This window comes from Mytilus galloprovincialis, chromosome 7 (genome assembly GCF_965363235.1).
Source record: "Mytilus galloprovincialis chromosome 7, xbMytGall1.hap1.1, whole genome shotgun sequence".
NCBI lineage: Eukaryota > Metazoa > Mollusca > Bivalvia > Mytilida > Mytilidae > Mytilus > Mytilus galloprovincialis.
This window is the reverse complement of record NC_134844.1, coordinates 23,314,982-23,331,194: the sequence shown is the minus strand read 5'-3', so window position 1 is coordinate 23,331,194 and position 16,213 is coordinate 23,314,982. Positions and strand designations below refer to the sequence as shown.

Genomic DNA, 16,213 nt, shown 5'->3' with positions numbered 1-16,213 from the left:
TATACTGTCTTCTGTTCTTGTCCTACTTGGCAGTGAAACCCATGCAGAGGGGGGAGTGTGTCCATAGATATAGGAAGATGTGGTATGAGTGCCAATGAGACAACTCTCCATCCAAGTAACAATTTATAAAGGTAAACCATTGTAGGTCAAGGTACAGAGCTTTGGCTTACACCAAACAGCAAGCTATAACGGGCCCCAATTTTTTTTTAGTGTAAATCATTCAAACTGGAAAACCAACCATCTAATCTGCAGTCTGTAAGGAGCATGCCATGTTATATGGTAGTAAAAGAAAGATCAACATTTCTTTGAGTTGTTCAAAGTTGGCTAGATATTTTAGGCAAATTTTTTGGCAGCAATTCAACAATTACTTTAAATTCGTGGGTTTATTTACAATAATTTAGCTATTATGAGAAATTCATGAAACTATTCCCTTGTTTATTGTTGTTTTGCAGAAAGATTCAATCAGGTACAAGAAAAAAATGAAAGTTAGATCTTTGTGAACAGGTATTGAACCACAATTTGAATTGCATGAAAATAAAATACTTTTACAAAACTTCCTTTTTCTGTGGCAGATCAAAATTGCAAAAAATGATCATTATGACAAGCTGTATCCATCCTGAGAAATTGTGGAAAACTGTTTACTTGTTTTGGAGTTGCTGCCCTTGAAATATATTGTTTTCTTTACATTATTGTGAAAACTATATGAGCTATGATAAACATGTAAAATGCAAAACTGATCAGCAATGCAAGAGTAACTATAGTATGTGCAGATCAAAGTCCAACTAAGCAATTGGCAATTTTTTTAACATGGTTTATTACAAGAGTTATGCCACATGAAAATAGAAATTATATGAAAATTTGTATTGTAGCAATCTTATGACTACATTTCTTGAAGGATATTTGTGAAAAATGTTAAAAAGAGCAAAACATGTAGAGATGTCTCATTGGCACTCATACCATATCTTCCTATATTTAAATATTTGGATGTATTGCAGATTAATTATGTTCATTGGTGAGTGGTATTGACACGTTTTTCTTTTATCTTTATAGCACCTACTTGCAACATCCTATATAAAGATACATGATATTTTTACATTAGTATTGCATGATAGTTTTTATAAAATCAGGAGATATGGTATGATTGCAAATCATCTCATCATTGAAAATTTGTATGCCACACATGTGTTTGGTCGACACTTGAAACAAAAAGTTATATTAGGGTCAAATAAAGTACAAAGTTGAAAAGCATTGTAGACTTTTGTTCAATTTTTGGCCATTTAAAGTGTATTTATATTTCATTTCCTGCTTTTAATTCTCTTTCTATTGATGACTATTTTAGTTTCGTTCAATTTTACAGTGTTAAAATTCAAAGGAAACCATCTTGTCTAAATATAGACAGTGAGTGATTAGATAATGACTGTCATACTTGATACTGATTGATATGGAAATTCTATTAGAGGTTATTCAAGGTCAAAATAGAATTACTATGATGGGAAGATTTAAAAATTAGGCTATTTAAAATTTAAAATGTATAGTATTTTCATTGTTTTATATAAATGTTCAATGATTCATTATGTTTTAAAACTTGCTCCTTTCACTTTTTATGATGACATGAATTATCATTGATATTGTTATATTTATAAATTAACCTATAGCTGTACAATGTAACCTATGGGAATGCAACAAGAGTATAAATCTCAATAACCGAAAATTATACCATAGCTATCTATGGTATAATTTTCACAATTATACCATGGTTTTGTTGTGTATGATTTTCGAAAAGAAAAACAAAGATGGCAAGACCTAAAGGAGGCCGCCTGAATTTTTAAATTGACACATGAACAACATAGTCAATGTGGGGCCACTAAGCTAAACTGCCCGCTTTGCACCAGCCGATATAAAATGCCTAGGGTGGGAATCGAACCCACGTACACCAACTCTGTTGTCCCTATATTTTTAAATGAACAAAAAATTGTCAAGAGCAAATTTTAAAAAAGGTAAAAATGTGTTAAAATTTAATTATCAAATTATACATGAAAATAGAATGAAATTCAAAACAGTGTGGCTGTGGCCATTGATTGACACATTAAATTCATTCATTGACTGGGATAATTTACGTGAACGTTTGTCTGTAACGACCACTGTTCATGACGTACATACGATAGACATTTAAACTGTGGGGTTACCAAAGGTTTCTTAACGCCTTTAATTATAAAATAATTCGAAAAAATAATCAGAAATAACCTTTATGTTTTGATTTATATAATTGATATAAATCAAAACATCGTGTTATTTCTGATTTATTTTTCGAATTACTTTATTAAGGTGTTGAGAACCTTTGGTGACCCCATAGTTTAAGTGTCTTTAAAAAGTACATAGTGAGCAGTGGTCGTTACATACAAACGTTCACCTAAATTGTCCCAGTCAATGGATGAATTTAATGTGTCAATCAATGGCCACAGCCACACTGTTTTGAATTTCATTCTAAAAGTTGATTTTCGGTGATTCAGAATCTGACGTGTACTTAGATTGTAGTCCCATAGCCTCCATTGTACAGTTACATGAATATATTGGGTAAAAGGGTTTAAAATTGCCGAGGCACATTTTTGGGGGGAGAAAGTAGCGGAAGGCACGCCCTTTTCAAGGAGCTTCATGTAGATGCGTAGTTTTTTTTAAATATAGTTTTACCTTAAATGTTGACTTGCTAGACCCCTTGGCCCCCCCTTTAAAAATCCTTGATTCTCATCCGATTTGATATAAATCTAAACTGTTAACGAGGTTGCTTAAGTAATAACAATTATGTTTGAGAATTAAAATAGATAGGTTCCTTTAAATGAAGCTGAACATTTTGTTTTAATTCATCTAGAATATACATCGCATGCGATTTTAATCGTGGACATTTTGAATTCCTTGTTAATTAATGCGTCTGGGCTTCTGGTACAAATTAAAACGTGGAATTATTCATCCAAACTCACTAAAAGATTCTTGAGATTTAAATTTCCACAGAATTATAAAATTAATCAAGTTTGACCAATAAAAATTTAAACATTTCGAACATTTAACATTTTAATAAAATAAAAAAATACACTCACCTTTTGCACATTTTAATCTGGGGTTCCATGAAAACTTTTAAAATATCTCTTGCAGTCATATGCAGAACATCCAATTTCTTTTGTCTGTAACGTTACCCGTCACCACTGTAGATGTGCATTCATCGCTGTCGAAAAACCTTGTCTAACTGATGTTCCCGCCGTTTCAGAAGCCCGTGCTTATTTCGGAAAGTAGGCAGAGCTTAATGTGTAAGGTCCAAAAAGGGTAATTTGACTGATTCTTATTAAAGTATTTTTAAAGTAAACTAACAAAAATATATGAAATACACATTAAATTTTTTAAACAGCAATATATGCGATAGGTTAAAACAGATATTTCATATATTTTGGATAGTTTTGTGGTGTTTCATAAATTATACCATAGCTTTTGTTGAAACCCCTCGGCCTCCTCACTCGACTTCGTCTCGTGAGGTTATTGCCGTGAGTTTCAACAAAAGCTATGGTATAATTTACGATACACCACAAAACTATCCAAAAGATATGAAATATCTATAATAACTTAACTGTTTACAAAATTTAGAATTTTTTTAAATACTAAGGCTTTTCTACCTCAGACATAGGTTACCTTAGCTGTATTTGGCAACATTTGTAGGAATTTTGGATCTCAATGCTCTTCAACTTCGTACTTTATTTGACTTTTATTAACTTTTTTGAATCGAGCGTCACTGATGAGTCTTTTGTAGACGAAACGCGCGTCTGGCGTATATATAAAATTTAGTCCTGGTATCTATGATGAGTTTATTCAGTGCAATTTTAGATATATATTTTGTGAGTTCCCAAATATTTTATATGTTTCTACGTACAAAATTCATGAAAATTATTTAATTTTGAAAACAATAGTTCCACTGTATATTCAATGTATTTTTAACCGGATTTTTGTGACAAAAATGTCGGTTATTGATTTGGGGATGTACGGCGGGCGGCCGGGCGGCCGGGCGGTCGGGTGGGCGGGCGGGCGGGCGGCAATCAAATGTTGTCCGTGCATTAACTCATGAACCGTTCAACCAAAGCTTTTAAAATTTTAATATGTTATTACTGACAACTATACGAAGGTCAAGTTCAATAATGGCGATTTTGACTTTTACCGTTCAGGAGTTATGGTTCTTGAAAGGCGGCAATCAAATGTTGTCCGTGCATTAACTCATGAACCGTTCAACCAAAGCTTTTAAAATTTTAATATGTTATTACTGACAACTATACGGAGGTCAAGTTCAATAATGGCGATTTTGACTTTTACCGTTCAGGAGTTATGGTTCTTGAAAGATTGAAAAATGGAGTTTTCAGTCGTGTCCGTGCATTTACTCATGAACTGTTCTACCAAAGCTTCCCAAATTTTAATATGTTGTTACTGAGGACAGAATGAAGGTCAAGTTCAATAATGACGATTTTGACTTTTACCGTTCAGGAGTAATGGTTCTTGAAAGATTGAAAAATGGAGTTTCCAGTCGTGTCCGTGCATTTATGCATGAACTGTTCTACCAAAGCTTCTGAAATTTTAATATGCTGTTACTGATGACAAAATGGAGGTCAAGTTCAATAATGACGATTTTGACTTTTACCGTTCAGGAGTTATGGCTCTTGAAAGATTGAAAAATGGTGTTTCCCGTCGTGTCCGTGCATTTTCTCATGAACCATTCAACCAAAGCTTTTGAAATTTTAATATGTTGTTACTGATGACAAAATAGAGGTCAAGTTCCATAATGACGATTTTGACTTTTACTGTTCAGGAGTTATGGTGTTCAGGAGTTATGGTTCTTGAAAGATCGTAAAATGGCGTTTCCATTCACGTTGTTGCATTTACTCATGAACCATTCAATCTAAGCTTTTCAAATATTATTATTTCAAAATGTAGATACTGATGACAAAATGGAGGTCAAATTTAATATTGATGATTTTCACTTTCACCATTCATCAGTAATGGTTCTTGTGATATTGCCAGGACACAAATAAATGTAAATAAATCCGGTTTGCTGTCGTTGTGACAGCCTCTTGTTCTGAAGATTTGATTGTTTTGTCATGTTTATAGATTTACACAATATGAAATAGCTTATATTTTTTGTAATATTATTTTTACAGAAGTGCTGAATTTTGTCAAACTTAAGTATAAGTCTTGAGATGAAAAACATTCAGGAAAAATTTGTGTTTTATGTGATGAGTTGATCACAAATTAAAAAAAAATGTCACAAAATTTGATGTTGTTAGGAGTGTAAAAAAAACAATTTTTGTATTTTTAGGCATTCTAATTGCTAATGTAAACTGGGGTTATTTATTCAACCTCTTTTAATGAAAAATTATCTTGTTGACATTTGGTAAAAGTTGTATAGTCTAGCTGCAATATTTCCCTGTTCAACATGAGATTTCTGTGTTATTAGGTCTTTCGACTATTCTGTGGAAATTTTGATTTTTTCCCCTTCTGCCAAAGTTACGTGACCTATTTGTGGTTTCGCAAGATGTTGCTTAGTTTTTTTTCATATGATTTCGAACAGTTATTGTGCTTTTGGTTGCGCTTTTGAAACTGAACCTGTTTAGTCAAAGTCTTTTTATTGTAAGGGTTACCTCCCCAAAAACTGTTTTCTTTGTGGTGAGATCTCCTCCCTAACAATAAAAATAACTGACAAATTTATTTAACTAAATTGCTCCCTATACCTGAAGGATGTTTTGTCCAATTTTGACGGAAGCGATACCAAGAATCCATATTAGAGATATACCCCTAATGCATTTGAAATAAGTGATATGCCTTTCAAACTGGAAAACCATATTAAGTGATAAAAGTATAGAAAATTAGGTCAAGGTCAAATTCTTAATTTTGAGTTTTCCTTGTTCTTTGATCTCTGTCACTTTTAAAGATATGTATAAAAGAACTAGTGCAAAAAGATATGTATAAACGAACTAGTGCAAAATGTTTACCTAATTGGGATTGAGGTATGATACATTTGGTCTGAACAATCCAATGATATCTTAAGAGTTATTGGACCTGAAGTGATTAATTGATTATTACTCCAACTTGGTACGTAATAAAGCTTAGGGTCTATTGCACACTGTTGGTCAAAATGAGACATTGAAAATAATCAACCGGAAGTGAACTTGAGTAAACCGGAAGTAGTTTTTTTTTTGCACTTATTTCATGGCAGTACGTTGAAAACTATAATTTTTATGCCCCACCTACGATAGTAGAGGGGCATTATTTTTTCTGGTCTGCAGCTCCGTTCGTTAAATTCGTTCGTCCATCCGTTCGTCTGTGCGTCCGTTCGATTAAAGTTTTTGAAGCTTAAGTCCAATCAACTTGAAACTTTGTACACTTGTTGCCTATGATATGATCTTTCTAATTGTAAAGATTCTAATTAAAAAATAAGACTTTTGACCCCAATTTCACGGTTCACTAAACATAGAAAATGAAAGTGGGAGTTTCAGGTTAAAGTTTTTGGTCAAGGTAGTTTTTGATGAAGCTGAAGTCCAATCAACTTGAATAATTTCAGTCCACTGAACATAGAAAATGAAAGGGGGAGTTTCAGGTTAAAGTTTTTGGTCCAATCAACTTGAAACTTAGTACACTTGTTGTTTATGATATGATCTTTCTAATTGTAAAGATTCTAATTAAAAAATAAGACTTTTGACCCCAATTTCACGGTTCACTAAACATTGAAAATGAAAGTGGGAGTTTCAGGTTAAAGTTTTTGATCAAGGTAGTTTTTGATGAAATTGAAGTCCAATCAAATTGAAACTTAGTACATATGTTCTCTGTAGTATAATCTTTCTAATTGTAATGCCAGACTAGAATATTACCCAATTTCACGGTCTATGGAACATGGAAAAGGATAGTGCGAGTGGGGCATGTACTTTGGCCACATTCTTGGTTTTTATCAAATCAGTGTGAAGAAAACTATGCTTGGACGCCAATGGTAACTTTGAGTAAACGGAAAGTAGATTTTCATCAACAACTTTTAAATTGATGTTGAAAGACCTTCAAATAAACTCTGAACAATTGGTTTTTGGGATACGATGGCTTTCAAGCAATCTGTAGACTTATACCAGTGGCTCAGGACAATGCCCTCACGTCAAACGTTTTATTCTAAACATTAAGGATCATCTCAGATTCTTATGATTGTCTTGGTTTAAAAGGTAAAAACAAACAAAGGGATTGAACTTAAACAATTTTCCTATAATGTTCTTTTTATAATCTTCATGTTTGATATTTCCCTTGACTTATATGCGTGTTTTTAACAACACGGAAAATCAGAATCAAGCAGTATTAATATTTAGTGTTTTTTTTTATAGATTTAGAAACACGTCAGAGTGAACTCCCCAGTTGTGATAAAATGCGAGAATTCTCTGAATTCCGATAAATCTATTTCTGTCATATAAGAACTGAAGTGGAGTTTTACTTATATGTCACCGTTATTTTTTAAACTAATATTTGATATTGTACTGCCATGAAAAATACAGAACCATTATTATTGCATAATATACGTTCTTACTACAGGGGTTGTTTAGGTAATTATGCGCATGCGTATAGTTTTCTTGACTTCAAGGGGTACTAGGTTAAATGGTTGCTGTGGATTCCCCACTCAATTGATTAATTTGTAACTCATGGGTCCTTTCTAAGTTTGTCTGCTATTGAGGGTTATTGTTGTTGCATAATTTTATATCATATGCATTATTTAAATTAAAATAAATTAGTCCACATCGTTAAGGTTATTTTCAACACCCCTTTAGGCAAAATGGAGTCTTCCATATGATTGTTTCGAGTTGTCTCCCTTCCGGAAGTCACTTCCGTGAATTCTGAATCAGAACATTACGTTGAGAAAAATTAACTCGTTCTGTCGATAAACGTCGTATTATATTAAAAACGATCGCAATTTAAACCGAGGAATGTGTACGGAAAGGAGTCATGATCACTGACCCAAAGGAAATTAAATATTTAAAGAGTTAGGAATGGGGTTCCTCCTAGAATTAACGTAGGAAAATAGGTGATAAGATACGAAGTGAAATACTTCTCTCACTCTGAGTCTCAGTGACTGTTGTGGAAAGTTAACTTGGAATTGATAGTACAAAAATAAAACACAATAGGCCTAAGTACATTGTTCATACACTTTTAACCGGGATTGGCTATTTTGTTACTATTCAGATTACGTAAATTACATTTTACATGTGCAGTTGAACTAGTTTTGAAAATAATATTATCCAGCTACATGTATACATGTGTCAATGAAAACAATGGCAATCGTATCCCTCAGAGCAATCTGCTCTTTGATTAATTTCTCATATGTCTTTTTGTTTATAATGTTGGTGATTTAATTGTTCATTGATATAATTCTGTATCAATATTATGCAAAACTGGTTGACATTTTATAATTTCTTTATGTATGACAGGAATAGCTTATGTGATGCCATGTTTTAATGTGTTCATATTTTATATAATAAACATTTGAGTGATTTTAACCTCATTTCATTTTCTTTCCTCTTGATAGATATATGTATTCATTGATAATTAAAAAACGATAAAAAAATGTGTTGCATTGACCATGGATGTATATAAACTGAAAATTGACTGTTCATAAGAGTAATTGTCCTTGTAGCCTATTTTTAGTCGAGTTGCCATTCAATCAACCATTGCTTTTAATTATATCATCAATGCTCTCTGTGCATCATTTTCTTTTCCAAAACAAAATCTTTCGAGCCTAGAACAATTGTTTTACCAAACTAACTTTGATTAAGATGCAATTGATAGAAAAGGTCAAATAGTTGGTTTTGAGCGTTCTGATGAAGGTTAATCCAGGTCAGCAGTTGATAGACTAACATTGTGGCCAAACTTAATTATTTCAGATGATACATTTTTAACAATAAAATTAGCCATAACCAATTTTAGTTTGATTAAACCATTTGAAGAACAAGATTTCTAAAAAAAACTTTTTGCAAGAAGGTGAAAGGTACAGTATCTTTTATGAGACCATTTAATAATAAGATAGTTTCTGGGCAATATTGTTTTTTAGCAAACATATTTCACAGAAAAAAACATGTGTCAAGAAAGTGAAAAGATGAATTATCAAGTGTCATATATTTCTGAAATACTTATTTTTGAAAAAAGGTACCCTCAGCAAAGTAGTTAACACTGGGAATGATATTAAGGATAGGATAAATAAAGTTTGGCAAATAAAAACTTGGTCAAATTTAAACTAACAAACGAGGAGACATGGCAATAACAACTTTTGAGATTTGATTTAATGTACAAGTACTAACTCTTCTCATTCTTGGATTTTCTCATCTAATGATCATAAGATAAGGTTAAAGATAGCGCAATAAGAAACAAACAGCATTCTTTTATTTAACAGTATTTGACTCTCGAATGTGAAAACATTTATCATTCATATAATCATTCAAGTTAAAATCCTATTTTGTAATGAACTAGTGACTTATGCCTTTAAATCAGTTTAAATTAGATAACATAACAATATGTCTGTAACCTTCTGTTTAAACGTCAAAATCCCCTGATAGCAGTATCTACACGCTAACAATAAAAGATACAGATACGTTTTCGAAAGGTGTTAAAAACCTAATACTACAATCAACCTAATTGCAATTTTAAATCATACCAAACATTCTCTGTGTTCATGTCATCACCAGGCCATTCGATCATAATCACATCTTTCCACATAATACTAAATTCAATAGGAACGTCTTCTTTTGACGTGCCATCTTTCATTATGACAATAATGCGCTTTTGTTTTCTTTGCTCGAACATTTCATATTTAGCCATTTCAATCTCGAACTTTCCCCATTTCCTTTTGATGAATCCTGGTGTAATTATAAAAATGATAAATTTACTATTTCGCATACTGTTGATGACAGTATCTGCTCGATCTACTCCAACCGGGAAATCTCGATCTTTAACACAAACACTCAATTTCCATTCCTCTTCTATTATTGGTAGAAGTGTACCTATTAGCCATTCACAGCAATCGGATGCATATGCAACGAAGATGTCATACCTGAATTCAACATCGTCCGATTCGATTGAATAGTTCATTTTTAGTTTTCGATAGAAAAAATATGCCATTCTCCATCTGAACTGATAAATTACAGCTGATAAACAAATGACGACAAAGGACGAAACGATGCAAATGACGCCTATACGTAACCAAGCGATTGCATCGCAATCTGAAAATGTTTCATGAAATCGTTCTACAACGAATCTAGTAGTTGTCCTCGTTCCATTGGCGAATTGACAATAATAAGTTCTATTTGTATCCAACAAAACCTTTGTTTGCGTTAGCCATTTCAAAAAGTCCCGGTTTTCACAAGAGCAAGCAAATTCATTTCCTTTTAACAGTAATGATAAATTCGTTTTCTGGAAAACATCGTCCGCCCATTGTGTAACCATTTTGTCGAGAGTGAGCAACTGATTAAATCTCAAGTCTACAATTTTGAGATTATATAGTGATGTCAAAGACTTCGGAAAATTTCGAAATGAGTTAAAAGATAAATTGAGGTGTTCTAAATTCGATATCACACCAAATGTCCTCGGTAGGGTCACTAGATGATTATAAGAAATATCAATACTAGTTGTAATGTTTCCAAAATACTTAAAGACATTTTTCCTTTCTCTAAATGTGAGATCTAAGTTTGCGTCACGTAAGAGGATAGTTTTTACATCTCTCATTAGTTCAATTACTCCCTTATCAACATAAAGTCTTGAATCTATTCCTGAAAAATCTACGTGTTCTAACACGTTACCTTCTGGCATAAAAATATCAGGAAATTCTTGAAAGGCAAAATGTGATAAATCTAAGTATTTCAGTGCCTGTGTATTTTTTAATATCAAACTAAACAGACGGGACCCTGTCATAACATAACTGAACCGCAAAATTTCCAGTTTTGGTGGCAGTTTGAACGTCATATTAGTAGGGTGTTTTGTTTCTGTATACAGTGATGGGAAATGATTGTTTACAATCATTGAATTTGGCGGGAGAATAAATTTCATGTCGGAAAACTGAAGCGGAACGTACGAATAATCGAAGAGACGTAGATTTTTGACGGCGTTTGCTAATTTAAGAACCTCCATATATTGGATATTATATTCCACTGAAAAACTATTCGCTGACATTATGATATTTTCAAAGCACTGTGGGTGATCATGAACAAATAGTGAGTTAGGTTTAACATCAACAATTCCATTGTATGACAAGATAATAGTTTTCACACATATAGTTTTTAAATATTGCATCATATCACTTGTAATAACAATTTTAAATGGATTTTCTGGAATGGTTCTAGAGCCTCGACTTACACGATGGAAATTTATCATGTCCATTGTTTTATTGCGGAATGGAAACAAGAGCTTCAGGGCGTGCTTCAAACTGAAGTAAGAGTTTGATAAATCTAGACTTGTCACATTTGAAAACGGATTTAATATTCCAGCTTCAATAGATGCACTCATTTTATATAGTTCGCATCTACTAAGGCTCAATACCTCGACGTTTGAGTATTTAAAGTTGCTAAATGTTTTATTACTTAGTTCACAAACTAAGCAATAATCAAATGTAAGCTTTTGCAAATTTTTCATATTTAGAAAACCATCGCCAAACTCTGGATTTTCACATAAATCTATTGACAGAACATTCAGATTGACCAACCAGCTAAACGCTTTATCGGAATATCTGCAAGGTTTACCATGGCAAAATGGTTCGAACGGCGAAGGTTTCCTCATGTTGCGATTTAAGTAAAGTTCTTGCAAGTTCTTCAGTGGACGAAAAACATTGTTTGGATATTTTGTATGATCTAATCGATTTTCTGTTAGAATAAGCACCTTTGTTTCGTTTAAGCCCGAAAAAGCATCACTGTTCAATGAGTTTATTTTGTTGTTTGCAAGGTTTAAATGTATTAGCTTACGATATCTGTTGAATGTTTTGGCTCCTATTTCGGTTATGAAATTTTCTGATAAATCCAATTCTGTTATATTTTTAGGAAGATTCTGAGGAATGTTTGATAAATCACGCTTTGAGCAATTGGCAAATAAACCACGTAGATCACAAACTTGAGCAAATGCCAAGTTGGCTATCATATAAAATGTCACTGTCACAATTAGATACCATCTCCCATCCATACTCCTACAGTAATTTGATACTACAACAGCAGAAAACTTCATCCTCACTATATTTATACTTTACTATTTTAGAAAATTGCGGTTGCATGTCACCACACTTAAAATAGCCTATTTTAGGACACTGGTGTAAGTACTACAGTTTTATCTACGATAAATTTCGGATATTATTTTAAGCTTGTGTAGTAAACATTTTATCTTGGCAATTGAACTATGTATTAAAAATCTCAACATAACAGTGTTTTACGTTGTAAAAATCTATATCATCAAAAGTTGAACTATTCATGTAGATTATGTCCGAACACTCTTATCAATTAAAATTTTATTTTTATGTTTGAGTATAGTAATTATCAATCAGGAAATAAAACGTTTTGTTAGATATGGAAGGCATAATTAATGATTTTTTTAATAGATTTAGGTGATGTATGCATCAAACGACACGAATAATCTACAAAACAAAATACGGGAAGACAATATGGGAAAAAATAGCCAATAGACAATCGATTTGTGATGCTATGGACATTCATTTGTGCTTAACACTTTTTGCCTAAATTCATTTTGTAAAATATATTTAATATACATAATTATCTAAGTATAGAAATTACATTTAACTGTTTACCTCTCTGATGAATCCTGTTTTTCATTTAAACGGGTTAAAACACCTGTGGTTTCAATAAATTAAGTTATTTTTAAATTAAGATTCGCAGCCAACAAAAGCGTCCAGACACCTTCAAAATGCATATATAAAATTTTATGTACAGACATGATCGTAAAAGGTAAAGTTTATGTATAGCTAAGAAGGATGAGCAATTCTACCCGCCAGGCCTTAATTGCTCATCTGACAAAACAAGCCAAATTGATATTAATGTCCAAATGAAGGTAAACTGACATGAAAACAAAAGCTGCCAAAATAACAATTTTTTTTTTTACAGTCAACCAAGTATTAACAACTTAGTAATTCACATTGAAAATATGAACTGGCATGTTGTGACAGTTTCTCTTTATATGTCTTTCTTTAAGACAACATAGAAAAATGATTAAAAGTTTAAATTAGTAATTACCTGACAGTTTAAATGGATTTGAATTTGACTCGGGTTCTTCAAGTATTTTTGCTCATGTTTTTATTTTTTTTTCATTATGTCGTAGTTGAGGGTCTAAAGGAGAATTCCATTAGGTATGACTTGGTTAAAGGATAAATGGTTTTATTGCTCCAAAACATGATTAACCTCATCACATTCTATACACGCCTTTTCCAAAAAGCTAAAGCCAGGAAACCTGGGATTTTGTTTTTTTCGTTGATTTCTCCTTTTCTTCTATGTTTTTCATAGATTGTTTTATCATCATTCAATCAAGCAGTATGTTTTTCTTTAATGCATTTTTTTTATCTTTTATTATGTTGGGACATACCATAGTTTACTTTACAGTAAGTGCGTTAGTAAATGTTTTTAGTTGCATATGCAATAACTGAGGAGTTAATTGTCTCAATGGTAGCAAGCCACACCTCCTCGTTTTATATTCAATCCACCATTTTCTGTTCCAAGTCAGAATATAACAGTTGCTATCCATTCGTTTGATGTGTCTAAGATTTTGATTTTGCCATTTGACTAGAGACTAGTTTTAAATTTTCCTCGGAGTTCTTTTTGTTTGTTTGTGATTTTACTTTTTGCACCATTAAATATATCCATTACTAATAAGTAACTGAAATGTTGTCTTTCTTGTTCGAATCTTTTGACATACTTCACCAAGTTCAAAGTCTTAACATAATACATCAAGAAGATTTCGAGTTTTCTTGAAACTGTATTTAAATCCGTAATAATAAGATACCACATTTAGGTTAAAGATCATTGACCTTCTCCATCTCTGAACTATTTAGATATAACCTTGTTTGGAAACAAATGAGATAAAACGATTTCCTTATTACTAACCTGATAAATAATTTAAGCAAATACAGTTTGGATACATAACTTTTTATCGGTCAAGCTTTTATCAAAATCCACCAACTTTATTATTTGATAAGTTAGTTTATTTATGTTTTATTTTTTTGTTCTTATCAAAACTAATCTAGTTTAGTAAACTGTCAGTATGGAAGGCGGTACTTTAGTGTTGATGCATACGTGTAGATTAATCGAATTATTTTCATACTTATTGCTTTTGATGGTATCAAATAGATAGATACGTGTATAAATCTGACAAATCTACTTTTGATATTCTTATTCAAATATCAAATAGAGGTTATATATTGGGCTAGAACAACTGATTCCATGTACATTTAATTTAAACAAATAAATTTTGTTCAAACCGAAGTGGCACTTTTATTCATACTTCTTTATTTTATCGTATTAACGTATTGTACGTTCATTATGCATGCCATTGCCGTCGCAATTTAAGGTAGTAACACACTTCAACCCCGATGGCTTGTAAATTGGAAACCTTGTTGATCAGCTGTAACAAAAAGAAGTATACCTACAATTCGACTGAATACCACTCAAAACAACTTAAACAACACACAATCTGATTGAATATAAAGACAAACTAAATATTGATTTAAATTTTAAGATTGTATATTCTTATTCTTCTATCATTTGTGAGACTGTCATTAAAGTGAGAGGGTTAGCGGTATAGAACCAGGTTTAATCCACCATTTTCTACATTTGAAAATGCCTGTACCAAGTCAGGAATATGACAGTCCTTGTCCATTCGTTTTTGATGCGTTTCGTTGTTTGATTTTGCCATGTGATTATGGACTTTCCGAATTGATTTTCCTCTAAGTTCAGTATTTTTGTGATTTTACTTTTTGTGAATTCAAAAGTAAAATAGTTATTATGGTCAAATATTAGATAGCTAAATTGTTGACAAAAAAATAAAAAATACAAAAATATTGATCTCCGAGGAAAATTCAAAACGGAAAGTCCCTAATCAAATAGCAAAATTAAATGATAAAACACATCTAACGAATTGCAAAAAACTTTGAGAGAAGATGTGATTATAGAAAGTCCTAATGTCAACAATTTTTGCACATGATCAAGTTAAAAATGCATGCACTGCACAAAACTGACAAAGAATTGAATCTGATTATTCAATTAATTACACTTCAATAGAAACTAATATTTCTTCGGGAAAAGAAATGATTAGGAAAGGCAATTTCCACCCCAAATTTTGTGTTATAAATATTTCGTTTTATATCTTTAATCAAATCTTTAAACAATTCACACATGCATGCTGTTAATTTTTTAGTTCCTTTTGTTCAATTTCATCAAATATAAGGGCACTCTAAGTTTGACCCCAATCAATCTCGATGAAGTGTTGCAAAACGCTCTAAAGGGTACTCTATTTTCATGGATACAGTGTATTAAAGGGACGAAGTCCCCTATAACAGTAGAAAAATAAAAAAATTAAATTAAAATTAAAATCGGGAAAATTTCCCGAAATTTTCATTGTACTAATGAACTTAAAATCGTTAACTTTTTTTAATTCCCGCATTTGCGCAGAAATCTACTTCCTTCTTCCTGTCTCGTTTGTCATGAGACTTTGAGTGAAATATATATTAATCAGTCCAGTAAAATATAGGAAGGAACACAATAAAAGTTTCATTTTTAATTATTTAAGAAATAATTCATGGGGGCTTGAATATATCGTCATTTTACCACGGGTTGGCCCTTTATGACAAATATTTTACCCTGAGCGATAGGACAAATACGGCAATTCTTTTGGATCGAAACGCTCTAGGTGGAGGCGCTATTTGCAGTTCTCATAAATAAACACACTATTAAATTGGCGTAAAAAGAACGGAGCAAACTGAATTAGTGACACGCTTGAGGTATTTACAATAACGTATTTAGATAGTTTTGGATGAATTCAAATGATAATTTAAGAAATAATTTTATCTTGCCATGCTCTATGCTCATTTTAACGTGGGTAGGCATTATATTTGTTAATATTTTAATACCGAGCGTTAGCGAGGTATTAAATGTTTACAAATATAATGCCTACCCATGTTGAAATGAGC

At 32.0% G+C, this 16,213-nt stretch overlaps 1 protein-coding gene across 1 annotated transcript; it reads right to left on the bottom strand.

The window, feature by feature from the left end:
• Positions 1-9,414: 9,414 nt before the first annotated feature.
• On the bottom strand, positions 9,415-12,338 carry LOC143082584 (toll-like receptor 2 type-2). Its single transcript, XM_076258323.1, has one exon. It carries the CDS (start codon positions 12,250-12,252, stop codon positions 9,673-9,675), a length of 2,580 nt encoding a protein of 859 aa, XP_076114438.1. The 5' UTR covers positions 12,253-12,338; the 3' UTR covers positions 9,415-9,672.
• Positions 12,339-16,213: the final 3,875 nt, after the last annotated feature.

Excerpts from the sequence above, each read along its gene's own strand:
- LOC143082584 (XM_076258323.1), bottom strand. The coding sequence starts at position 12,252 with ATGAAGTTTTCTGCTGTTGTAGTATCAAATTACTGTAGGAGTATGGAT.